Source organism: Musca autumnalis, unplaced genomic scaffold (genome assembly GCF_047663935.1).
Source record: "Musca autumnalis isolate F117 unplaced genomic scaffold, ASM4766393v1 scaffold_2, whole genome shotgun sequence".
NCBI lineage: Eukaryota > Metazoa > Arthropoda > Insecta > Diptera > Muscidae > Musca > Musca autumnalis.
The window spans coordinates 8,151,574-8,178,995 of record NW_027411755.1 but is presented as its reverse complement, the minus strand read 5'-3'; the positions used below and the strand labels follow the sequence as shown (position 1 = coordinate 8,178,995).

The 27,422-nt window shown below is 36.5% G+C and overlaps 3 protein-coding genes across 10 annotated transcripts in view; 2 read left to right on the top strand and 1 right to left on the bottom strand.

Annotated features, from left to right (window-relative positions):
• Positions 1-27,422, top strand: part of Shawl (Shaw-like) — a 278,379-nt gene that overhangs the window by 102,959 nt on the left and 147,998 nt on the right. The window lies entirely within an intron of this gene.
• Positions 6,879-20,772, top strand: brwl (brickwall). 5 transcript variants are annotated; one of them, XM_073966848.1, is made up of 4 exons: positions 7,042-7,613; positions 16,662-16,871; positions 17,172-17,954; positions 19,594-20,772. In XM_073966848.1, exons 3-4 carry the CDS (start codon positions 17,378-17,380, stop codon positions 20,484-20,486), a joined length of 1,470 nt encoding a protein of 489 aa, XP_073822949.1. In that variant the 5' UTR covers positions 7,042-7,613; positions 16,662-16,871; positions 17,172-17,377; the 3' UTR covers positions 20,487-20,772. The 5 variants fall into 5 exon arrangements, with proteins under 5 accessions (XP_073822952.1, XP_073822948.1, XP_073822949.1 ...); XM_073966850.1 differs by lacking the exon at positions 16,662-16,871 and adding an exon at positions 12,415-12,575; XM_073966851.1 differs by lacking the exons at positions 7,042-7,613; positions 16,662-16,871 and adding an exon at positions 6,879-6,934.
• Mtpalpha (monolysocardiolipin acyltransferase Mtpalpha) lies at positions 20,763-26,745 on the bottom strand. Its single transcript, XM_073966846.1, has 4 exons — positions 26,149-26,745; positions 24,835-25,538; positions 21,775-22,685; positions 20,763-21,714 (listed from the first exon to the last, which is right to left on the bottom strand). Exons 1-4 carry the CDS (start codon positions 26,222-26,224, stop codon positions 21,075-21,077), a joined length of 2,331 nt encoding a protein of 776 aa, XP_073822947.1. The 5' UTR covers positions 26,225-26,745; the 3' UTR covers positions 20,763-21,074.

Below are 27,422 nucleotides of genomic sequence, written 5' to 3'. Positions count from 1 at the left end.
CAATTGACCTAGTTCACTGTCCTAGTTCAAAAACGTATCAGTAACGTCATGCAAAGTAGCGTGTGATATTATTTTTATTACGCAGTTTGTTCATATAAACGATCGGTGTCCAGTGAACTAGATAGTGAACTAGGTCGTTCAATATATGTAGTTCAATTGGCACAACTCTACCCTACACCACATTGAAGGGATATTGCCTTTATGCATTTATATGTAACATTCAAAAGGAAACGAGATAGGCCCATAGTTGTTTTTAGAGATATATGTACATGGAACCCTTCCTGATACACATAGAATCACTTCCGTACAGGTTTATTGTCCGATTCAGCTGAAAATTGTGGAAGATAGTTGTTTTTAGCCATATTAAGAACGCTATTGCTTTTGGTGGAAATCGGAACAGATTTGGATATAGCTCCCATATACAGTTAGTCAACTATATTATTGCAAACGATGAATTTTTAAAAATTTAGATGTTTAATTAGGAATTACTACATGAAATTCTTTCAATAATGTTGGGCTTTTTGTAAATATCTGTTGATTTACCTGTTAATGACAACATCAAGCCAATAAATCCAGAAATCGGTTGAAAATAACAAAAACAACGGGCAAAAAGTATAGGTACCTGGTTTTTGTGGTGTCAACTAAATAATTGCAAAATGGATTAATGCGCAATAAAATCGTGGGGGTTTCCCTGTGATTTTTTGCATTTAAGGATTTTTAAGACTTTTTATGGTATGTGGACATGTAGATCCATAATTTTTGATCATATACCAATTTGTGTGTGTGTAACATAGACGGTATTTTCAGAAAAAGGGAAAGTCAGGTAAATGATTTCGGAAAATATGCGACATTTAGTCTATTTCAATTATAATAATGGTAAATCCGAAAGAGAAATCCCTAAAATCACCTCTCGTAGGCTAAGAAGTGTATACAACATCATATACCGCACCGAGAAAGAAGCCATGGCTCAAACTGAGGACGTTACATGGCAGGTCCAAAATAGTAACCTCACGAATTGACTATAGAATGATTAATGAAATTAACGAAATAGCCCAAAGCAGCACTAGAAAATAGCTTTTTCCAATTAAAAATTATTTTGGAGTAAGTGTGTCACATGGAAAAGTCAGAAAAGTGCTACATAATAGCAAGCACTCATCACGAGTGACTAGGTTAAAACCATTGCCCTCCCATCACAATATATAGAAACTATTCCGACTTGTTTGTAGACAACTTTTCACGCCATCTTTTGTATTGGAATAACGTTATATTTTTTGATGAGACCAAAATTATGTTGTACTATCACAATGGACCTCCAAATGTATTGGGAAAACCCTTGAAAGCCATGGAAAACAAAAATTTAATACATACCGTAAAGTTTGGAAAACTGTCACTTATAGTATGGCGTTGTACACCAAGCAGTGACGTTGGTAAAATCCTGATTTTGGAAGAAACAATGACTTAGGGCGTTTATTTAGATGTTTTAAGAAAAGATTCAACCAAAAGCGTCAAGAAATTTGGGCCTGTTGACCCTGAAAATTCAAAAAAATTGCAATGTATGTACTACCAAGACAACGACCCTAAGCATAAATCTAATTTATGTAAGACTTGGTTGTTATACAACTGTACCAAAGTCATTTACACACCGTTCCAGTGTCTGGATATTAATCCCATCGAAAATTCGTAGGAACACCTGAAAGGAAAAAGTCGGGAATATGTCGCCCGCTTACCTGGGGGACTAAATAAAATGCAATAAAGAAGAATGGCTAAAAAATACCATTGGAATATGACATTCCGAAAGTTATTTATTAAATTCAAATACGTTTACAAGCTGTTTTTGATGCCAAATGTGGGCATACGAAATATTAGAACCAACTTTTCGAAAAATACCGTGAAAGCCTGAAAAGTTGTGAATTTTGCAATTCTTTAGTTGACAGTGCAAATAATGAGTTGTACTCATTTTTGTTAATTTTAAGAAAATGTTTAGTGAAATTTATCTACTTTTTATTTTATTATATTAATAAACATGTGTAAGAATTGCATTGTTAACAAAATATTAATAATGATATTTATTTATACCAATAAAATGATGTTTTATTTAAAATTTTGTAATAATTTGGATTTTGCAATAATTAAGTTGACTAACTGTATGTACATATACAGTATTTTCGGCCATTTTGAGGTATTTGATGTACCAAACACGCATATCTCTCCAATTTTGATTAAATTTAAAATGTGTGACGAAATATGGTCTAAAAACAAATGTACCAAATCATATTGAAATCGGTTCAGATTTGGATATAGCTGCTCCCATGTATATTTTCGGCCGACATGTGTAGTTGATGCATTAAACACGATGTATATATAAAATTTCAATGGCTGTATTTGGTCTAGAAATAAATGTGCCAAACTATATTGAAATCGGTCAAGATTTGGGTATAACTCCCATATATATTTTACATATTTACAGTGGTGTAGGGTATTATATAGTTGGTCCCTCCCGACTTTAAACCTTTCCTTACTGGTTTTATATATTTTATTACCACTGTATATTACGTTATTGAAATAAATTACATTATGTATCAAATCTATTAGAGCACAGTTGTATGTATTTAGATGATGATAGTTTTTGTTTTTTACCCCCAATTTCTCAAAACTCAATTTACTTTACGGTAAATTTTGTACGTGTGACTACTGACGGACGTGTCGTTTATTATTCCTTTATTTCTTAATTCTTCACTTTCTACTCGCGAGTGAAATTCGAGCGAGTTCAAGAGGGAGTACTCGCGCGAGTAGAAAAAATAAATCGAGTCTACTCTATTTTTACTCGTTACTCGCGAAGCATATTTCAGACTTGCTCGTATTTACTCGCAAGTGAAAAGTATTTGCGAGTACGAGTACTTGACGAGTACGAATTTTGCAAGAAAAAACGAGTGGGAGTGAAAATGCTCGAAATAGAGTACGAGTTTACTCGAAGAGTAAAATCGAGTAAAATCGAGTAGGAAAAAAATGTATTTATTTTTTGACCGTTTGTGTGTTCGGATGATCGAATGAAGTTGTTATTCGAATTAGGTTGTTCGGAATTTCGGATATTCAGAGGAAGTTTCGGAAGTTCGAAGGAGGGTGGACGAAGGTCCAGAGGAAGTTGTTCCGAAGTTCGGAGGAGGGTGGTCGGAAGTCCAGTGGAGGTTGTTCCGAAGTTCGGAGGAGGTTGGTCGGAGGTTGTTCCGAAGTTCGGCAGAGCGTGGTCGGAGGTCCAGAGGAGGTTGTTCCGAAGTACGAAGGAGGGTGGTCGGAGGTCCAGAGGGGGTTGTTCCGTAGTTCGAAGGAGGGTGGTCGAAGGTCCAGAGTTCCTCCGAACTTCGGAACAACCTCCTCTGAATCTCCAAATAACTTGCTCTTTCCTTATTCAGTCAACAGGGACATCAAAACCTGTTCGCTACTACACACAAACGGCAAAAAAAATATTTTTCACTCGATTTCGAGTAAACTCGTACTCTATTTTGAGTATTTTCACTCGCACTCTAATTTTTAACCAAGAGTACTCGCGAGTGCTCCCAAATAAAACAAAAGAGTGGAGAGTAAACATCTTGTAAACTCGTACTCTTCGAGTACTCCTACTCGCGAATACTTTTGATTCGCGAGTAAAAGCGAACAAATCGGAGCTCTGGTTATCGGTTTTAATTAGATGTACTTTTAACTTAAATGGCATGGTAGTGCCATTTTCTGAAGTATTTGCATTTGATATCCTAACAGTGTTGCCATCGCCTACCACTTTTCCCATGGTCTGGGGAAAATATAGTTATACCCTCAAATCAAATTTTTTCCCTTATATAAAAATTTAAATTGAAAAAATATTCATTCGGAAACTGGATTAGTAGCAAACTTTCTTATGTGTGGCGTATAATAAAAACGTTAAACAACCGAATATTGGTAAACCCCTTGAGGCTATCGGCACATTGTGGCTAAAAATGTTGAGAAAACTTTTAAAATAATGCGAATAGGAACTTTCAAGAATTTGTTGGGGCTCTTATTTCCGATAAAAGCCCCAGATTTCTTCGCAGAAAAAGTTTTGAAAACAATTTGAGAAGTTTTACAGCTCCCAACTCAACTGGGTCAAGAACCCAGTGTTAGATATGCGCAACACTGTATATCTTACATTGCATTAATTACATAAAAAACAGCGTATCGACAAGCTCTTTCCATCTCCTTCTATCATGGTTTGCCTGACCTCAGGTTATATGGGCTTTTTGTACAGCACATCCAGATGTTTCTAGGGCGTCCTCTTTTCCGTTGTCCTTGCGGATTCTAGTCTGGAACAGTTCTGGCGATGTCACTGTGTGGTCGTCGCAAGATGTGCCCTAACCAAGTCGATTTCCTCCCACGGATTTCTACTTGGACAGGGCTACAATTGGTTCGTAGTAGTATTTCTGAATTTTATATTTTGCTAGGCCAGAAGATTCTCAGAAGTTGGCGTAGGCAACGATCGATAAATACTTGGAATTTCAGAGTCGTCGCTTGAGTAAAACTCCAAGTCGAACAGCCATACAGCAGAATAGATTTGACACGGCAGTTAAATACACTATGCAACTGCAACACTACCAAAACCCTAGGAGGGTTTTGTCCTGTCAGATCCAGTTCGGATTTTATGGCCTCATCTAAACCGGGCTAAATCTACACTTTTTTGCATTTATCAGGCCTTTATCTCAGAAACGAATAGGAATATGCTGCCCTAAACTAGTAGAACTTATGCCCATCTAGGGCATCAAAATCTATAAAATATAGAAAATTTTACATAATTGCTGAAATTCTGGTCAGTATCGGCTAAACTATTGGGACTTGAACCAAGTAACATTTTGCAAAAATCTTCCAAATAAAGTTCTCAACAATTCTTTAGAACATTCTGAAAATCTAAAATGCTTACTTCATGTTGTTTCAGCGGTATTTTGCATCATATATTTTACAACACGTATTTTAAACACAGTTCACACCAACAGTTTATTCTCGAATTTCGGATTTCACTACATTATTGCCATTTTTATTAAATCGTCGTTGAAAAATGTACTTAAAACAACGACATAGCGGAATTTTACAAGAATTACATGTTCTGAAGAGTTGTGCATTACATTCCGGAATATTTCTCCAAAAGATAATATTCAGAAAAAATTAACGGTTTTGGAGATACGGTGCGAAATGTATAAAAATTGTGGAATTTTTGCATTTTGAAATTTGAGGCAATAAATGTAGTTTTTGAGTTTATTATTTCTCCAAATATTTTATTCTTGTCCTTATCTACAAATTTGCTTCAGAGGTCAGAAGAAGATTCGCATTGGTTTCAGAGATACAGCCCCGATTTTTTTTTAAAACTCAATATTTAACCATGTTTAGATGGGGCCATAAAATCCGAGCTGGATCTGACACAACAAAACCCAACAAGGGTTTCTTGTCGTTTGGATCTGTACTTTAAAAAAATCCTCAGTTCGAATTGTTTGCACAAGGTCACCTTGAAAATGTTGCACAGTGATATTCTAGTTTTAGTTGTGCTTGATATGGCATTACATCTCCAGACTTTATTGAATGATCGGAACGCATTTCTAGCCTTGTTAATACGGTTCCTGATATTCTAGCGTATATAGAATAATTAGTAATTCAGTGCGGCATGCCCTTGTTAAAATAATGGGTTAGTAGGGGGTTTTGTAGGTACTTACGACTACCAGAAAGTACTCTTAAAACCTATTATTTTTTTGCTGGGTTGGTACGACTTTCGCTTTTAATGCGTTCCATGTTTCAAACATTTTTATAGAGTCAAAGTTTATTCGAAGTCTACGAAAACTAAATAAAGAGGTGTTCTCCATTCTAGCGATTACTCAATAATTCGTAGCGTGTTTGTTTGATCCATACATCTTCTGTGGGTGCGAAATCCGGCTTGTTCGTCTTTGAGCATATTTACTATTTTATATATGGTGTTGATTAGTGTGATACTGACTAAGTTTTTAAAATTTATTGTTTTATATTTTCTGGCAGTTTTTTATTTTACAAATTTGGAAGCAGTTTTGTATCTTTGTGATGATTCATGACTGGTCAGGTTGCTCTTTATCCATTCATTCCTTTCCTGTATAAGTGACCATGTTTTTTTCTACGTGCTTTATTTTCGTTTGTGGCCGATTATGTCTCTTCCGATGACCTGCGGCGTTTTGCATGTATCTTTCCATGTTGTTTCTAAATTTGCTTGCGAATATTACTTAATCTTTTGCTCAACCACCAATCTCTTTGTTTCATCTTTGACTGATTGGAGGCGCAAACCTCTGTTTGATTCCTTCCGGTGCGGCAGCTTGGTGTATCTTTTAAATTTTATCCTTATTGTTGCTACAAATAGTTCGTGATCGCGGTCCATATCACCACCAGATGAAATCGAGTGGATTTCGTAAATGTAAACCAAGCAATATTCTTAGTTTCAAATGTTTGATTCCGCTATTCCATAACCCACCTGTTTCCTTGTTAAAAGTACCCACAATGTTTGCTGGGTAAGTTAAAAGCTTAAAAAATGTGTTGCTTCACTGATAAGAAAATAAAAATTCTTTGAGAGCAACTATTAAAAATAACACAATTGAATCGAGAGAGTGGGAGAGTATCTATGAGATTGAAATTCAATGTTCTGTTTTGTTGGTTGTGTATGACTGTTGGTTTGGTTGGCGGGCAAACTAAACTTGCTGAATGCTTTGTTGGGGTTTTTTCCGTTTGTGGGGAGTGGTGGGGAAATCATGGGGCGAGAGGGATATGCCTGTTGTTTGTTTTATGTGAGCTTGACTCTGCTGGCTGGTTGGTTCGCTGGCTGTTTTCTGAGTTTACCGATAAGACAACAGCAAAAAAATGTTCACTGAAAGTTGTTCGTTTGTCGTGTGTATTTTGTGATAAATACAGTTCCTACTAACGAAAGGTACTGCTGCGCTCTCGTTGTGTATGTATGTATGTGCGTACAATGTATGTATGTATTTCTGTTGTTATTGTTGTTTTGACGACGACTACATTTCGTTTGTTCTATGCTTTGTTAGTTGAATTTGTTGCTTGATACGGAAAACATTTGTCATTTTGTAAAGCGCGCTAGTTTTGCTCGCTCTTCCTCTAGTCTGTCATCTGAAAAGAAACTACTCTGGGGCAGAGTAAAAATTTGCCTTTCTATTTTTTTCTTTATTGTTGTGTTGTGTCAGTGCTAAGAAACAACATATTCATGTGGAATCGAATAAAACAACAACGAATAAGAAATTTAACGGAAAAAACAACAACAACGACGTGGAAAACACACATCTAAAAATTGTGTTAAACAAATAACGATTTGAATGAATTGAAAAAACAAATAATAGACACACAAACTACATAACAAAAACCTCCAAGAGGTGGAAGGAGAGAGGAAAAGTTGGCGAGGAGAGAAGCGAAGCAAACATTCAAGATACACGTAACACCCTGAGACATGAACATTGACGTTTATTTGATGACAGTCAGTGTTGAGTGATGGCGAAGAAGAGCAGCGTTTCAAGAAAATCGGAAATGTTGTCCGCGATTTTTTCCATTCAAATTTAAAGAAACCTCCAAACAGTTTTTTTTCTTCTTGACAAAAGGTAAACAAACAAAACACGCAGTGTAATTCATGTGTTTGTGTGAGTGTGTGTGTACGTTCTAGTGATTATTTTAATACGTAGAAATTAAAATAAAAATAACAAAAAAATTAAATAAATACAACAATTTCATAACATAAAAACAACAAGAACAAAAGAACCTGTGCGATAAAATGAAGAAGAAGCGAAATTGTGTGTTTTACAAAAGTATAGATAACTAAATTTGTATGAAAAACAACAAGAACAACAACAACTACCATCCTCATCACCAACAAAAAGAACAACAAAGTCCGCAGCATAAACACACAATATAACAAAAACAATAGTGGTTGATGGGTGAACGGCGGGGGGAGGAAGAGAAGGTGCCAGCAACAAAAGAGGGGTACTGCGAGGAGACAACCAACCTACTAGCTGGCTAGATAGAGGCAGCCAGCAAGCAAACAGTAATTACAATAACAACAACATTGACTATTCACTGACAAGAACAGCAGCAGCAACAACAAGAGATACAGCAGATACAGATATTTGTGTTTTGTCGTTTTGCTTGCTGCTCAGTCAGTCGTTGTCATTGCCTTTGTTGTTATTATTGTTGTGTGTCGTTTTATTATCTACACAGTTTTGTTCGCATGTGTGAATGTATGTTAATAGTTCGTTGGACGTTCTTTGGACGGACCCGACCAACAACCCAAAATAACAACAACAGGCCAAGCAAGCAAACAAGAGCATTCAGGCTGGCACACAGAGCATCTGAAGTTGTAGGAAAAACAGAGAAAAATCCAACAAATTGTATAGATAAACAGAGAATAATAACACTAACGACAACAACGACGACTTACATACCAAAATTCATTCTAAAATAACACCAACCAACTACCCATACGTCCATCCATTCGTTCGTTTTAAAAACAACAAAACATAAACACACAATGAACGCGCCAAAGAAACGTAACCTAAACCAAAGAAAACGACACACAAACATAAATAGCTATACACAGTTGAAAATAATCTCATCTTGTCCCCCCACAACAGCCCCACCATTAACATCCTACAATAAAAGACCCACTGTCAGCAGCAACAACAAGAACAACAATATGCATGCCTGCCCGCAACGTCGTCTCATCTTCAACACCGTTCGTCACACAGTTTCAAAACAACACAACATTCAAACGCAAATAAACGAACGAATGAACGGTCGACTTATTTGTTTGTCATTTTTAAGTTAACTTGTCTGACGGGCGAACGAACGACCCAAAACCACACCACATAGCAAGCAACAACAAAAACAACGACATCAACATTGTTTTGTTTTTCTTTTTTGTCGTCTTTTGATGAGGAAGAGCTTTTGTCAACAATGTTCAAAAGCTTTGGTTTGGTGTTAAACAGTTAGAAAAACCACCTAGATTTCCACCTTTTTCTTCCTCTATTACATTCCACTCTGTCATACCCACCCCAATAAATGGTTTGTTGTGATAAGAGAAGCTCGTCGTTTTAGGCGGGAGAGTTGTAATATAAACAAAAGAAACTTTTCATCATTGTCATGACATTTCGTAAGTCTTGTTGGGCTCTCAAATAAGAAAGTTACTCTCGGTATGGATAATTCTTATTGGATACCAACAGAGATGGGAAGTTTGAATTACTGGAAATAACCTGTTAAACCACTGATATCGGTAGAGAGCACGTTTACATATAAATCCTCATAAAGAAGGTTCACCCGCCAATAAGCTATAATGTAAACAGGCTGTTATACCAATATAGAAAATCTATATTTCGGGTAAGAATAAAAAAACACATGGTCTTCTAAAATACAGTCGGACCTCGATTATCCGTGATGGTCGGGACCGGAGGCATTACGGATAATCGATTTTCACGGATAATGGAGGCAAAGTTTTTATGAAGTTTTTATACCCTCAGCCTTTAGGCTAAAGAGGGTATTTACACTTTGATACCACCAAAAATGTGCTTCATCGAAATAATGGTTTTAGACCCCAAGTATGTTTGTACGATATCCGTTTCAGACAATTTTGAGTAGATCTAGCAATGTCCGTCCGTCTGTCTGTCTGTCCGTCTGTCTGTCTGTCTGTCTGGCTGGCTGGTGCGCACGATAACTCTCGAACGGATCAATCGATTCGGTTCAAATTTTGGGTATCGAAATATTTTGTCCAGATTCGATTTAAGTTCGAAGATGGGCCATATAGGTCCACTCCTTCAGGTACCTCCCCCACAAATGTTCAAAAATTGTCGCAAAACTTGTGCGCACGATAACTCTTGTAGGGAATGACTGATTTGGTCCATACTTTGCACATCGTGTAATTTCTACCAAACTTAGATGAGGTTCCAATATGGACTCAATCGGTCCACTCCTTCGGGTACCTCCCACACAAAATTTCGGAAAAGTTCAGTTTAGGACCTGGTCTCGAATTGCTTTGATTTTTGTTTACGCAAGTTGTATTCGCTGTCCTCTATACGACGCTGTAAGTTTCATTAGGGGCAAGTCCATACTTCCTGAGAAAATAGCCTGAAAGTTACAAAAAACCCTATGACACCGTGTGTAGTGGTTGGAGCGCAAGATAACTTTCGAACGGATCTGCCGATTCGGTCCAAAACTTGGCTTTCGTAATATTTTGTCCAAACTTAGTTCAAGTTCAAAGACGGATTATATCGGTCCACTCCTTCCGGTACCTCCCCCACAAAAGTTCGAAAATTTTCGGCAAATTTGTGCGTACGATAACTCTTGAAGGGAGTAACCGATTTGGTCCATCCTTTGCACATTATGAAATTTCTACCAGACTTAGATGAGGTTCCAATATGGACTCAATCGGTAAACTCCTTCGAGTACCTCCCACACAAAATTTCGGAAAAGTTCAGTTTAGGACCTGCTCTCGAATCGCCTTGGTTTTTGTTGTAACATCTTGTATTCACTGTTCCCTATACGAAGGTACAAGTTTCATCAGGGGCAAGTCCATACTTCCCGAGAAAATGGCCGGAAAGTTGCAAAAAGCCCCTATGAAACCGTGTGTAGTGGTAGGAGCGCAAGATAACTCGCGAACGGATCTGTCGATTCGGTCCAAAATTTGGCCTTCGTAATATTTTACCAAAACATACTTTAAATTAGAAGATGGGCTATATCGGTCCACTCCTTCAGGTACCTCCCCCACAGAACTTCAGAAATGTTCGGAAAAATTTTGCGCACGATAACTCTTGAAGGGAGTGACCGATGTAATCCATACTTTGCACATCCTAATATATCTACCAGATATACACCATTTTCACATGTAATTCGAAGAATTTCATTTGTAATTTGATTATTTCATTTGAAATTCGAAACATTTCATTTGTAATTTGAGAATTCCAATTGAAATTCGAATTATTTCATTTGTAATTTGAGAATTCCATTTGAAATTCGAATTATTTCATTTGTAATTTGAGAATTCCAATTGAAATTCGAATTATTTCATTTGTAATTTGAATTTTTTCATTTGTAATTCGAATTATTTCATTTGTAATTCGAATTTTTCTATTTGTAATTTGAATATTTATACTTGTAAATCGAAGATTTTCATTTGGAATTTCAAATGAAAAAAAAATCAAATTGCAAATGGAAAAATTCGAATTACAAATGAAATAATTCGAATTACAAATGAAAAAATTCAAATTACAAATGAAATAATTCGGATTTCAAATGGAATTCTCAAATTACAAATGAAATAATACGAATTTCAAATGGAATTCTCAAATTACAAATGAAATAATTCGAATTTCAATTGGAATTCTCAAATTACAAGTGAAATGTTTCGAATTTCAAATGAAATAATCAAATTACAATTGAAATGTTTCGAATTACAACTGAAATTCTTCGAATTACATGTGAAAATGGTGTAGATCAGGTTCGAATATGGACTAAATTTGTCTACTCCTTCTGGTACCTCTCACACAAAATTTCGGATAAGTTCACTTTAAGACCTGCTATCGAATCACTTGGATTTTTGTTGAAGCTATTTGCATACGCTACCACCATTACGACGGTAAACGTTTTTTCAGGGGTAAGTCCATATTTCTTGCGAAAACAGCCCGAAAGGTGTAAAAACCCCTATGTCACCATATGTGGCGGTCGAAGAACGCGATAACTCTCGAACTGTTCAACCGATTTGGTCCAACATTTGGTCTTCGTCATATTATATTCAAACTTAGTCACATGGGCAATACCGGTCCACAACTTTCGGTACTTCTCCCCAATATTTAAAATATATCACTTTGGATCTCCTAATATTTTATCAAAATTTAGTTAAACTTCTAAAATGGCCAATATAGGTCCTCCCTAAGAGTACCTGCCCTACAGAAGTTCAACATTTGTGTCTTAGCGCAGTTAATTCCTATTCCACATTATTGTCGGCAAGTTCAAATGTCCAAAAAGGGCCAAATTCTGAAGAGACCTGAAATACATTCGATCTGTCCGGAGGTAAAAGTTTCGCTTCACTTTGGCTGAGGGTATATATCTGTCGGCAAAGCCGACTGACACTTTTTTACTTGTTGAACATGTTTTTAAGTAAAAATGACATAATAGTGTACAATAATATGAAAATCTGCAATTTTTATTAAATTTGATACGGTAATCCACCAAATTTTAGAAGGACACATAATATCATCATCATCAGATTCATCTGAATTGACTTTGTCCCATGGTTTTTGTGATACCATAAATACACAAATTGTGTAATACGGGAGAATTTCTAGTTTTCGTTTGTTTACCTTTTGTTTGCTTAATCAGATTAATTGGAAAGTGTGTTTTTACTCCCGGGCAATGAAGTTTATAACGAAAAATAGAAGAAATGGAAAAAAGTCCAACATTTCTTTTCTATTACGGATAATGGAGGTTCACGGATAATCGATTCACGGATAATCGAGGTTCAACTGTACTAAGATGTTATTATTGATAAAATTGAAAACCGAATATTTTTGGCACTCACTGTATGTTAAAATTTCAAGTTGATATTTTGATTAACATTTTTTGTCGCAACTTTTTATGCAAGTGGGCCCACTTTGCCATGTGTTTTTTATTATTTGGCGGGTGAGCCTTCTTCTTTTTTAAGTATTTGGTTATTGGGTATGGACCTCTAAAATACTTAGATGTTATTTTGGTCCTACTTCCTCAACTTCGTATCTTAAAAAATTAGATTTTGACTTTTTCATAGCAAACGATTGCTATTTTTGTCTTTTATTACTGTAACCACTTATTATATGTTGTCGCGGTTCTCTAAATATTAACTAAATATATTCTCGTATCTCATTCACTCCTATTTTCATAACTGCCTCAAACTCTTAATACCTGAGCAATGATGTCTGACTGACAATCAACGCCCATGCGAAACGGTGTTTGAAATTTTGGGTGAGTGTTAGTCTTGGGCCGAAGGTGGTCAATATGGCTGGGTTTTTGAAAATTCGTAGTAGAAGGGTTACGAAAAGTACTTAAATGTAAATTCTGAGTGAGGGTTCATATTGAAGTGTATGTATGGTCGTAAGAGAAAAGTACTAAAATGCACAAAAAACTGTACTTTCGTATTAGGAAATTTTTGGAAATTCGATTCGGTTGAGATATTTTTTATGTGTACAATTATATACGAAAAGTACTAAATGGTATTAAATTTAGTACTATTTGCCATTGAGTGAACCGATAAAAGTGGAATATGTACATACATACATATGTTTCCACAACAGCCCCGAAAGGACCAGGGCGACTTCTCTTCTATCAATGTGTGTGAAATATTGAGGAAATGTAAGCCGACATTACACTGAGGGGATTTTCCACCGCCGAAAATGTTGATGTTCTGTTCCGTGATTGAACGGCAGACCATCTGAGTGCTAGGCGGACGTGCTTACCACTGCACCACGGTGGTTCCCAATGTCTATGCAATAGTTACAATAAAAGCAGGCAGCCTTTAAGATGGTAAGTGGACGATAAAAAAAACTATATTCTGACAATGCAGCGTGATAGAAGACCAAAAAAGAGGAGATACGGCACTCCTCTCCGCGGTGAAATACAGAAGATGTAAAGGTTACACAGTTCCGGAGATATCACCCCACCTTGACGTGTCTGCTCCCTGACTCTGGAGTTGGCATGACTAAGCTGATCACGGAAATTTGGCCTCACTTTGGCTATTCGACCAGCAGGTACAAAACGCACGACTGCAGCAGTGATAATGTCTCGGCACGTCCTCTCTGATGATACCCGAAGGGTTGGTGATTAAAGCCATATACTCATGATTGACGAAAATGCGGTGGTCAGAGATGATGAAATCAGGCAGTCTGCTGATGGAGAGAAATAAGGGGATCTTCGGATCAGCCAGCGTAACGTCACCAAATATGACTAATGTTCTATCTTTCTTCTTCCCGGAGTTCGTGAGTGACTTAGCCGCTGTCCAAAATTCACTTATTCCGGCTCCAATGATGCAACTCTTCCACTTATCCTCACCGACCAACCTGTTAATTTCCAGTGTCAACTCCTTGACTCTGGGGTCACTGGATTTGCCTCGACAAAGCTCATTTGCTAATTCCGCCGACTTTGCTGGAAAATTTGGTCTCAATTCTGGTTTAAAGCGAGGGGCGGCATCAGTGATGATGTTTCGAAACGTCCTCTCTGCAACCCGAACATCAGAAATGTTAGACAGATCTTTGAAGCGACGATTAGAGAACTCTCTAAAATAACGGCAATTAGCTTTCCCATCGGCCGGACTGATGATAGAGAAAATTATGGGAGATGGTTTGACCCAAGAGTAGCGACGGGTTTCCAGTTGACATCAGACCAGGTGTCACGATGGCTATATCTGGCAAATTGTGCCACTCTCCACTAATTCTGCTAGGGGCGTCCTCATTGACCGGCTCAGCCAGCACTATACGCCTCAAGTCATTGCCGCGAACCAAGTGCCACAATTCATGATGAGTATTAAAGTCGCTCTAAAGCAGTTGGTTATGACCTTCATCTTATAACCTGGTGTACAACTTTTTATGGGCGGGATGTATACGTTAGGCAACTCTTAACTTTACAGTTCCACACCTGACCGCTACCCCCATACATACATACCATGTACGGGTCATTAGAGCCAGACTCTTATTTGAACAGACTGGTGCAATTGGAAAGCTAATCCCCCACATCCACTTCTGGAGAGATCCTTCCACAGTATCTTGTTGTTGTTGATCTTGGTTTCCCGCATTCCTGTCACCGCGATTCTTCCGAGTCGTATACTATTTCCTCGAACTTACCTCGCAGTTAAATTGCTAAAAGGATGCATTTTCAGTACTTGGACTGCGGGGAGTCGCGTATACTGATGACGACGACGAATCGCTGCTGTGCTCACACGGCAAGCAGCAACATAGTCCCTGTCTTAGCCCCTCACATGAACGAGTCCAGAGCAACCCCTGAGATGCACCCACTCCAGGCATCTATTGTATCTCATTGAAGTTTGAGTGTGGTGGATGCGAATATGACAAATTGAGCACATCCACATTGGTCCTGAGTTTTCATCCGTCCCGCCACGAACCAAAAAATTCTGGAGCAGCATGCAACCCTGAAAAACAATACAAATACCAACATATGTACACTAAGGTGTCGATGAAGCCCTGTACGTCTGGCTGGTGCTCACGATAACTCTCGAACGAAGTTACCGATATTTCATTCAGACATTGTTTAATTTCATTGACTCTCAAAGTTACCCATCGATTTCATGTGTTTTAATGGTTTTCGCCACGTTTTTATTCGAATTAACTGTAATTTGACGATTCGAGTTATCTATGAATCACAAATCCCTTAAAATTCTTTTACATATCTATGTAGGTCTGTGTTTTGGTTAACATGGGTCAATGAGTTGGTACAGGCACCAACATTTATTCGAAATTGAGATATATCTATGTCAGCAAAGCTGACTGGTTATTTATTTTAATTTTTTCAACTCTCCTGTTTCCCACCTCTATCTACGCTTGCATCTTCTTAACTGACATATTCCGCCCAAATAGTGTTTTTTAAGGAAAGAAGAAATCTCAGCTCATAAATATGAAAATCTGTCCCAGGAATTAATTTTTGTACACCTTATGGTTAAATTTCACTGTTCAAAAATTTTAAGGCAATCTTGTGCAAATAATTTAAGCTGAGGATTTTTTTTAAGTACAGACCCAATCGACAAAAAAGCTAGTTGGATTTTGTTGTGTCAGATCCAGATTGGATTTTATGGCCCCATCTAAGCATGGTTAAATATTGACTTTTAAAATCAATTCGGGGCTATATCTCGAAAACCAATGCGAATATTCTTCAGACTCCTAAAGAAAATGTGTAGATAAGGGCAAGGAAAAAAAATAATCATTTTAGAATGTTCTGAAGAATTGATGAGAACATTATTTGGAAGATTTTTGCAAAAGGCTACTTTGTTTAACACGTTCGCGGACGTGAATGCTATAGCATTCCGATGCAAAATGACGTGAATGCTATAGCATTCACATTAATGCTATAGCATTCACATTTTGTTCATTTACTTGTATACAATCTTAAGTTTTGGTGATTAATATACATAATACGATTTATTTCAACAAGATACATTCTATAATAAATAAAAAATAACAATAATCTATAATTAATAAATAAAAACAAAAAAACTAATTTCGAAAATAATTGGGTGTCATTTTTTTTCACCTCTCTGAATTTGCTTGCGCCCGCGAACGTGTTAACTCCCAACAGTTTAGCTGATACCGACCAAAATTCCAGAAATTATGTAAAATGTTCTATATTTTATCGATTTTAATGCCCTAGATAGAGCTACTTCTTATGTGGTCTGTTCAACAGATATGTTCTACTAGTTTAGGGCTATAATATTGCTAAATGCAGCAAGTCCAATTTCGTATTCTTTTCTAATATAAAGGCCGGATAAATGCAAAGGAGTGTAGTCTTAGTCCGGTTTAGATGAGACCATAAAATCCAAACTGGATCTGTCAGGACAGAACCTAACTAGGGTTTTTGTAGTCTCAATATGTAATTACAAAAAATGCGTACCAACAAGTTTGCATTTTCAGTGTTTCATAGTGTTGTACAATATTATGACTTTTCCATCCCTGCATGTTTACTTTTCGTGTAATACGTGAACTGATTCATGCAACGTCTAACTGACATGTTCCTCTCTCTAAATTTGAGAGAATAACAAATGACAGAGCTTTTGAGAAACACCTCGCGACAGGTGTATGACGATGACTATGGGCTCCAGTTTTATTGTATGTTGTTGGATGGTGAGTGAGAAACGACAAAACGAAAATTTTGTTAGAAAAGCGCGCCTGTTATACAAAGTCACAGAAACACACGCACACACATCGCGATTGGTGCTTTTTTCTTCCTATGCCAGCAGCAGCAGGCAGCAATCCACGAGATATGAACGTCAAGTAAACACAAACTTGTTGTTTGTTTTGAATTATGTTAAAATGTATAATTTGAACCCACCGCCGCTGCCTCCACCTCGGCCATTGCTGCTGCTGTCTGCTGACAGTTACTAAAAAATGTTGTTTTTCATATTTTTCTGTTTGTTATTTCAGTTATTTATTACACAACCGCGAGCAAGTTAGTTAGCAGCTCCACACCAAACCATATTCGTTGTATTCCGCGCCATTAGGAAGCTGCCAGCCAAGATTGTGAATTAAAAGAAAAAGAAAAAACTACAACAAAATCTCAAAGTTATAGATTTTTTGAAAAATTGATAGACTAAAAAAGAAAACATATTGTGGAACATTTTGGAATAACAATGACCACTACAACATCGGTTCCTGAAGCCTCTAATAATAGTAGTAGTAACAACAACAGCACCGTAACCAAAGCAGCAACAGTCACCACCGCAGAGGGAAACAACAACACCACCAGCAACACAACTTGCACCAACGTTGTTTCTACAACAAATACTGATTCCTGTAATAAAAAACCAAATAACAAAAACAACTCCAACGCTAACAATAGCAACAACGATAAAGAGAACACCAATTGCACCAACAACAACAACATGCCACAATCAACAACAATAACTGCAACAACTTCGTCAACAACAGCCAACGCCACAACCACCAATGAAATAACCGTAACAACTCCGCCCAATATCCTCCATCAAAGGGCCGTAACGATTACCCCAATTTTAAATCATCCAGCACCATCTTTAACACCGGGTAATTTTAGCCGTACCATGCAAACGGATGAAGATTTCAATATCCGGTTTGTAAATCTGGTGCGACATCACAAGTGTTTGTATGACAAAAAGGTACCCGAATATCGGAATCGTGATAATCAAGAGAAGGCCTGGTATCAAATTTCGCTGGAGACCAAAGAGAGTGGTAAGTGGAATTGATGGCAAAGTGGGTAATCATTTGGATTTTTAGTTGAACCTAAAGACGGCATAGAATGGATTTTCTGAGATTTTAAGAAGGATTAAAGGAAATTCCAATGATTTGTAGATGTATTTAGTGAGGTCCGAGGACTTATTTGAAGGGAATAACAGTTATTTTGTTAACGATTTTTAGTGGGTATGAATGATCACAGAAGACTTGGATTTATTAAAGGTTTTTAAAGGCAACCAACCAGGTTTTTAGGGGCCACCAAAGACCACAGAAGAAGGCGTGGAGTTTTTAAAGACGCCAAAGACCACAGAAGACGTGGATTTTTTAAAGACACCAAAGACCACAGAAAACGTGGGTTTTTTAAAGATTTTTAGAAGACACCACAGAAGATGTGGATTTTTTAAAGATTTTTAGAAGACACCACAGAAGATTTGGATTTTTTAAAGATTTTAGAAAAAGACGTGGATTTTTTAAAGATTTTTAGAAGAAGTCGTGGATTTTTTATAGATTTTTAGAAGAAGACGTGTATTTTTTAACGATTTTTAGAAGAAGACGTGGATTTTTTAAAGATTTTTAGAACACGTGGATTTTTTTAAAGATTTTTAGAAGAAGACCTGGATTTTTTAAAGTTTTTTAGAAGAAGGCGTGAATATTTTAAAGATTTTTAGAAGAAGGCGTAAATTTTTTAAAGATTTTTAGAAGAAGGCGTGAATATTTTAAAGATTTTTTGAACCCACCAAAGGCCACAGAAGACGTGGATTTTTTTAAATATTTTTTGAGCCCACCAAAGAGTACAGAATACGTGGATTTTTAACCATTTTTAGAAGACACCAAAGACCACAGAAGACGGATTCTTTAAAGGTTCACACCAACGTCCACAAAGACGTGGATTTTTTAAAGATTTTTAGAAGACACCAAAGACCGCAGAAGACGTGGATTTTTTAAAGATTTTTAGAAGACACCAAAGACCACAGAAGACTTGGATTTTTTAAAGATTTTTAGAAGACACCAAAGATCACAGATGACTTGGATTTTTTAAAGATTTTTAGAAGACACCAAAGATCACAGATGACGTGTATTTTTTAAAGATTTTTAGAAGCCACCAAAGATCACAGAAGACGTGGATTTTTTAAAGATTTTTAGAAGAAAGCAAAGATCACAGAAGACGTGTATTTTTTAAAGATTTTTAGAAGCCACCAAAGATCACAGAAGACGTGGATTTTTTAAAGATTTTTAGAAGACACCAAAGACCACAGAAGTCGTGGATTTTTTAAAGATTAAGACAACAGAAGATGTTATAGAAATTCGAAACTTTTTCTCATAGAAGTCTTCCCAACACAGATTCCCATTCTCCATACAAATGACCGGAAAGTCTCTTTTCTTACAGAAGACCAAAAAATCTTCTCATAGAAGCGACTTAGTCTTCTCATGGAATTAGGCCGTTTGATAAGATTATTTGGATTCTGATATGGCTCGACCAATGAATCTTCTAGAAGACCCCTATTTTGCCATCAACGAGAATAGCTTTTCGTGTTTCTAATAATTAGAAGATCATCAGGCTTAGTGAGGACATCTCTAATCCGTTTTTTAATTGTACGGTTTCACTTCTAATATTCTCTCCCTTTCCTTATTTCAGTGATTCACTGCAAGGAACGTTGGCGCAATTTGCGAGCCTGCCTGTCGCGTTACATCAAACAACAGAGTGGAAATGATCCCCAGCACAAACCCTACTACCTTACCGAACACATGGCATTTTTATTGCCTTTCCTTAAATCAACCAGAAATTCACTCGATGGAAACAGTAGTCTGGCCACCCTCTATCAATATTCCCAGCAACAACAACAACAATTGCAAAATGTGCAACAACAACAAAATAATTCAATATCCACAACACTGCAAGTAATGGTGCCACCACAACAAATGAACTACAAAGATCATGGAGGACTTGAGGTGAAACATTCACTCTCCGATAACGAGGATGAGGAGACGATTGATGCTTTTGATCCTGCCATAGCGGCAAATTTACACATGCAAGCAAATCCCAATTCACCACCTCTAAGTGATACCGCCAGCGCCAATACAATGCAAAATTTCATACCTGATGTCCAGTTGTCCGAGTTGAGGACACCAGATGGAGCAGTACAAGATTATGTGAATTCGAATATTAGACGTGATTCCTCACATCATGATTTTCTCCACGAACCGAAACGAATAAAAACCGAGTGCCATGCCAGTGAGGCCACAACCAGCGGGCAAATGCACATGTATGCTGGCGAACAGGCCGATATGGAATTCTTTCGTAGCATTCTGCCAGATATTGCTGGTCTAACGCCCCACCAAAAGCGAAAACTTAAAATTGGTATCTTAGAGCTAATCGATGATGTGGTGGAGCGATATCCACTGGAGCGAAGTAGTACAAATAATGCCAATCACCACCACACAAGCAACAACAATGTGACTAGTCAAACCACGCCCAATGCAAGTAGCAAGACGCGAAGAAATTCCTCAAGGGGAGATTGGCACAAGTAGATGACGAAGGAGGAGTAGCAGTTAGTTGGGCAGTCTTAATCTAATCAAATATCCTAGTTTAAATTTTAAAATATAAAAAAAAACGGAATGGAACTATGTTGCTCAAGACAACAAACCAATCATCCGCCACACTACCTACAATCGCTCGATGTGTTGTAATGTGCATTCATCAAAGAAAATTTGTTGTTAATTTTTTATTATACTATTATTAATTATTATTATGATTTCAGTCTACAAGATGTGTGAAAATAAAATAATGAAAACAATTTTAAAAAATTATTACAAATGAGTGGACATTTTATATTTTCTCTTTAAGACATTTCTTCGTTGGTTTTGGCAATTATAATACAAAAACAAAGCAATTTTTGTAAATGCAATTTTTAAACTTAAAAAATGGACAACAACAACCACATATCTTTAGAATGCTAGGCATAAGAAAAGTGTTTGCGTTGTGTAGGGGAGAGCGGAAAAACAAATTATTTTTGAAAAATAAATACTTTAGTGTTCAAAACACTGCTTAGGCGCGGGGAAGTAGAAGTGACACAATTTGTTTAAACTTATATTAAGTAACCTAGTTTTAGACTTAGTTTACAATTTCGAGGCCCCAGTTTTTTGAGGATAGAATTTCTTGGATGGATCCTTGGCCATGTCAACCAAAGTTTGGGCTGGTTTGAAGGGAGCTCCATAGAGGTCAGCATAGGAATTCATTTTGTCTACCAATTTGGTGGCAGTGAAGTGATCAACCCAACGGAATGGGCCACCGCTGAATGGTGGGAAACCAAGACCGAAAACGGCACCAACATCACCCTCCAAGGGGTTGTGCAAAATCTTCTCTTCCAAACACAAAACAGCTTCGTTGACAAAACGTGATACCATGCGCAATGTCATGTCTTCGGGGGTATTGGCTCCCTTGGAGACCAAGGCATACTTTTGTTTCAAAATTTCCAAGGCTTCAATGTTGACGGGACGGCTGCCCTTGGTTTGGCTGTCATACATGAAAATACCTTTGCCTGATTTACGTCCAAGAAAACCAGCCAAGACCATGTCTTGCATGACAGACAGGTTGCCGCCGCTAAAACGCTCGCCAAAGGATTTGGACAAATCAACAGCAATATGGGAGCCAACATCAATGCCAACTTCATCGGCCAAGGTGGCAGCACCAACAGGGAAACCAAACTTCTTGGACAAGGCATCCAATTCCTTGGGGTCGACACCTTCTTGGAGGAGACTGAAACACAAAACAAAAAACATTTGAATTTTAATTTCCCAAATCTTGTTAATTACTTACCGTATAGCTTCCGACAACATTGTGGCCAAAATCCTAGTGGTATAGAAACCAGGACCATCACCCACAGTGATAACAACCTTACCCTGTTTCAAACCCATGGCAACAGCAGAGGCAATGGTATCTTGTGAGGTACCAGGATGGGTAATAATTTCCAACAATTGCATTTTATCAACAGGCGAGAAGTAATGCATACCGACAACCTTTTCAGGCCGGGAGCTACCAGCGGCAATTTTGGTAATGGGAATAGCACTAGTATTGGTGGCAATGACACAATGCTTGGGCACTACAGCTTCCAATTCTTGAATTACACGATGTTTGATTTTAATATCTTCAAAGACAGCCTCAATAACCATATCGGCATTTTTGAATTCATTATAATCCAATGTGGGTACCAAATTGGCCAAGGTCTTATCACGATCCAAACCAGTGATACGTTTACGTTTCACAGCAGTTTCCAAACCCTTTTGCACTTGACCAATACCACGTGTCAAACCAGCTTCGGTGGCATCTTTCATGACAACCTTAACACCCTTGTCTACTGTAACTTGGACAATACCGGCACCCATAAGACCAGCACCCAAAACTCCCAAGGTTTTAACTTCTTTTTCGGGTTTGCCAAAACGATTCTTTTTACATTCAGTTTGACCACGGAACAAGGCAATCAAACCCTTGGATTCTGGTGTAGCTGAAAGATAGCCAAAACCTTCATGTTCAGCAGCATAACCAGCCTCAGTTCCCTTGTCCACACCGGTACGAATTACCTCGAGGATTTTCAATGGAGCAGGATAGAGACCATTGGTCATTTTCATCACCTGTTTACGGGCAGTATCGAAAATTTTGTTCTTAACAAAATCGGTGTCCATCAGCATGGCTGTAACTTTGTTGATCAAGCCACTCTTTTCACGGTTAATCTGTAAAAAAGATAAGAAATAGATTAGAAATTGATAGTCGTGGATTATTTAAAGAATATTTTCCAAAGACCTTTAACCAAATAATCGTGGATTTTTCAAAGGATATTTTCCAAAGACCAACAACCAAATAATCGTGGATTTTTAAAAAATTTTTTCCAAAGACCTTCAACCAAATAATCGTTGATTTTTTAAAGGATATTTTCCAAAGACCATCAACCAAATAATAGGGGATTTTTAAAAAATATTTTCCAAAGACCTTCAACCAAATAATCGTGGATTTTTTAAAGAATAATTCCCAAAGACCATCAACCAAATAAATAATCGTGGATTTTTTAAAGAATATTTCCCAAAGACCATCAACCAAATACTCGTGGATTTTTTAGGGATATTTTCCAAAGACCATCAAAATCGCGCATTTTTAAAGAATATTTTCCAATGACCATCAAAATCGTGGATTTTTAAAGAATATTTTCCAAAGACCATCAAAATCGCGCATTTTTAAAGAATATTTTCCAAAGACCATCAAAATCGCGCATTTTTAAAGAATATTTTCCAAAGACCTTCAACCAAATAATTGTGGATTTTTTAAAGAATATTTTCCAAAGACCTTCAACCAAATAATCGTGGATTTTTAGAGAATGTTTTCCAAAGACCACCAACCAAATAATCGTAATTTCAAAGAATATTTTCCAAAGACCATCAACCAAATAAATAATCGTGGATTTTTCAAAGAATATTTTCCAAAGACCTTCAACCAAATAATCATGGATTTTTTAAAGAAAACTTTTCAAAGACCATCAACCAAATAAATAATCGTGGATTTTTTAAAGAAAAATTTCCCGAAACCTATAACCCAATAATCATTAATTTTTTAAAGAATATTTTCCAACGACCGTCAACCAAATAATCATGGATTTTTTAAAGAATATTTTCCAAAGACCTCCAACCAAATAATCGTGGACTTTATAAAGAATATTTTTCTAAGATCATCAACCAAATAATCGTGGATTTTTAAAGAATACTTTCCAAAGACCTTCAACCAAATAATCGTGGATTTTTTAAAGAATATTTTCCAAAGACCTTCAACCAAATAATCGTGGATTTTTTAAAGAATATTTTCCTAAGACCACCAACCAAATAATCGTAATTTCAAAGAATATTTTCCAAAGACCATCAACCAAATAAATAATCGTGTATTTTTCAAAGAGTATTTTCCAAAGACCTTCAACCAAATAATTGTGGATTTTTTAAACAATATTTTCCAAAGACCTTCAACCAAATAATCGTGGATTTTTTAAAGAATATTTTCCTAAGACCACCAACCAAATAATCGTAATTTCAAAGAATATTTTCCAAAGACCATCAACCAAATAAATAATCGTGGATTTTTTAAAGAAAAATTTCCCGAAACCTATAACCCAATAATCATGATTTTTTTAAAGAATATTTTCCAACGACCGTCAACCACATAATCATGGATTTTTTAAAGAATATTTTCCAAAGACCATCAATCGTGGATTTTTTAAAGAATATTTTGCAAAGACCATAAAGCAAATAATCGTGGATTTTTAAAAGAATATTTTCCAAAGACCATAAAGCAAATAATCGTGGATTTTTTAAAGAATATTTTCCAAAGACCATAAAGCAAATAATCGTGGATTTTTTAAAGAATATTTTCCAAAGACCATAAAGCAAATAATCGTGGATTTTTTAAAGAATATTTTCCAAAGACCATAAAGCAAATAATCGTGGATTTTTTAAAGAATATTTTCCAAAGACCATAAAGCAAATAATCGTGGATTTTTTAAAGAATATTTTCCAAAGACCATAAAGCAAATAATCGTGGATTTTTTTAAAAATTTCTGAATCTGGACCACTAGGTCCTCTATAAGAAGACCACTCTGATTTGAGCTTCTAAAGAAAGACCACTTGGTATTCTTTACGAAGATCACCACATGTATTCTAACGGAGATCTCCTACGAAAAACATATTTGTGTGGCTACAACAACAACAACAGAGCTGTGATATATTTTAGGAGGAATCAAACACCTCACAAAATTTGAAAGGAAGTATTTAAATATTTTTCATATCAACATGGGTCCTTATTTAATCCTTTAATATTCAAATTGTGACATAAAATTTCACTCACCTTAATTTTACCGCTAACAATATCATTGGCCACCTGAACAGCTACCTTTTCCAAATATTCGATTGTCTGTTGATCGGCTGGTCCCAAGCCGGGACCCAAGGGACTGACGAGCAAATCAACAATACCAGCACGCTTGGCACGCTCAGCAGGCAATTGTTTACCAGTCAATTCCATATCCAAAGCGGTGGGGAGACCAGTCAATTTGGGCAAGCGTACAGTGCCACCACCACCAGGCAAAAGACCCAACATAACTTCCGGCAAGCCCAACTTGGTCTTCTTGTCTTTAGTGGCAATACGATAGTGGCAGGCTAAAACCAATTCCAAACCACCGCCAAGGCAGACACCATTAATGGCAGCCACAATGGGTTTACGGCTACGTTCCATACGTTCAAACATCCATTGAGCTTCCTGAGAGATTTTTGTAGCGTCAGCAGCTGTTTCACATTTCTCCAACATACCAATATCAGCACCAGCCACAAAACAACCTGGCTTGGCAGAGATCAAAACAGCGGAGTTGACTTGAGCATTGCTTTCCAATTCCTTCAAGACCTGCTCGAATTCTTGGCTAAGTGTCTCTCCCAAAGAATTGACTTTGGCTCCGGGAGTATCCAATGTTACAACCAGGACACCATCAACAACTTTGGTGCGGAGATTTTTCTGTTGAACGGCGGCGGCAGACATCATGCGGATGTTTTGGCTGACAACTAAAATCGATACAAAAAATTATGTTACTTAGCGTTTTAAATATGTAATTAAAAACATAAAGGTCAACAAGTTACAATATTATTGTTAATAAACTATTTATAAATCAGTTAATTCCATAAATAAATTGTTTATTGCATAAACATTCACCAAGCTATACATTTATCAAAACTTTGCGAAACAGATTTTGGCCTTTTTTCTCTTCAGACATAAACGTAGACGTTATCTTTTCATAAATGGGCCACCAATCATAAAACAAACCCATGATTAAACAAACTACGTCTACGTTGAAACACTTAAATTGCAATACTTTGTACCCCTTCTTGTCCAGAAAGGGGGAAAATCAATTGTCTTGTCCCCCCCAAAAAAACTGATAATAATAATGACAAGGGTGATTATATACTATACACGTACATACTTACATACATATAAGATTTATATGTATGTATTGTGAGATTGCTCGTATATGGTACAAAGTTCAAAGTCCAGTCTGGGGTTCGTGGTTTGTCAAATATTTGCAAATACCACAGACTAGAGTGATAATAAACAGCTAACGTTTTATCCACAATCTGTTTGTTAACAAAAAATTGTTATATGACCTAATTTACTTACAGCGATTGCATCTGTTTTGCATAAATTGCCTTCTAGAGAGTTGTGCCACTGCACCGAGAATACGTGTAGCCGACATTTTTGATTTGATTCACTGATTTTTGTTTCTTATTATCGAATCGTTGGACCAAGTTTTAATACTCTTAGTTAGGAAATTATTTTTATTAGAAATAAAAACTTAATAACTGTTATTAACAAAATTAAATTACAACAAAAACTAAAAAACTTTCGTCTATAAAAAATATAACTTGTTGCCTTCCCAGCCACCAATCTCTTGAATAATTCGCAAAAAACTTTGCAGCCGGTGACTTGAGATTGTATATAATCGATAACACTTGCGATGTTTACGTTATCGATTGCGTTGTTAAGCAACCGGGCGACACATCAAATTAACACATATAGCAACTCTGGTGATTTAACTATCCAACTATTGCAAAATTGACATAAAAACAAAAAAATTGAGACAAAAGCAATACAGAAAATAGCTTTGTAGAACCAGAAAGTTTATACTGTTTTTGCAACTTTTTTGCGATAAAATCGTTTCTGTACTCAAAAAAGTTGTAAAATGTTTAAGCATAGTACACACGGTCCAACAAAACTGACAGTCATCGAAGTCTATTTCGTTAATATCAAAGTCTAGCAGAATAATTACCTAATCACTAAATTATACCTTAAATGCTGTATTTCAATCATTTTTAGCTAACAAAACGTTTTTATTTGCCAGAAAATTGCCGTAAAAGTACGTTGACTGTCAGTTTTGTTGGACCGTGTGTACTATGCTTTACCTCTCTTTAAACACAAATAGCGCTAATACGACAAATTTGGTCGAGTAAAAGTAGCAATGTGTTTTCTGGTTTCTGATTGGTTGATACGTTGAGTTTGATTTATTTACCTTTGTTCCATTTTTCCGTTCACGTACATTTTGCACATGTTTTAATTATAAAGGTTGGGTAAAGCTTTATCCCAGTTTATTTTTTTCGACTGTTCCTAAAACTGCAAAACAATGTACACAATCTGAAATTGGAACAAACATTTAATTATATCCACAATTCGATTATGTGGAGAAACCCTGACACTCATTCATTTTTCGTGATTTTTATAAAATGTAAAAAATATATAAACAAATCCACTTGTTGCTTTTGTGTTTAATGCTTGGTTTACATTTACGAAATCCACTCGATTTCAGCTGTCAATTCCTTTGCGTATGCGTCAAATGAAAACTCATCTGAAATCCATTGGATTTCATTTTACGTTTAAGCAATGGAATTGACAGTTCA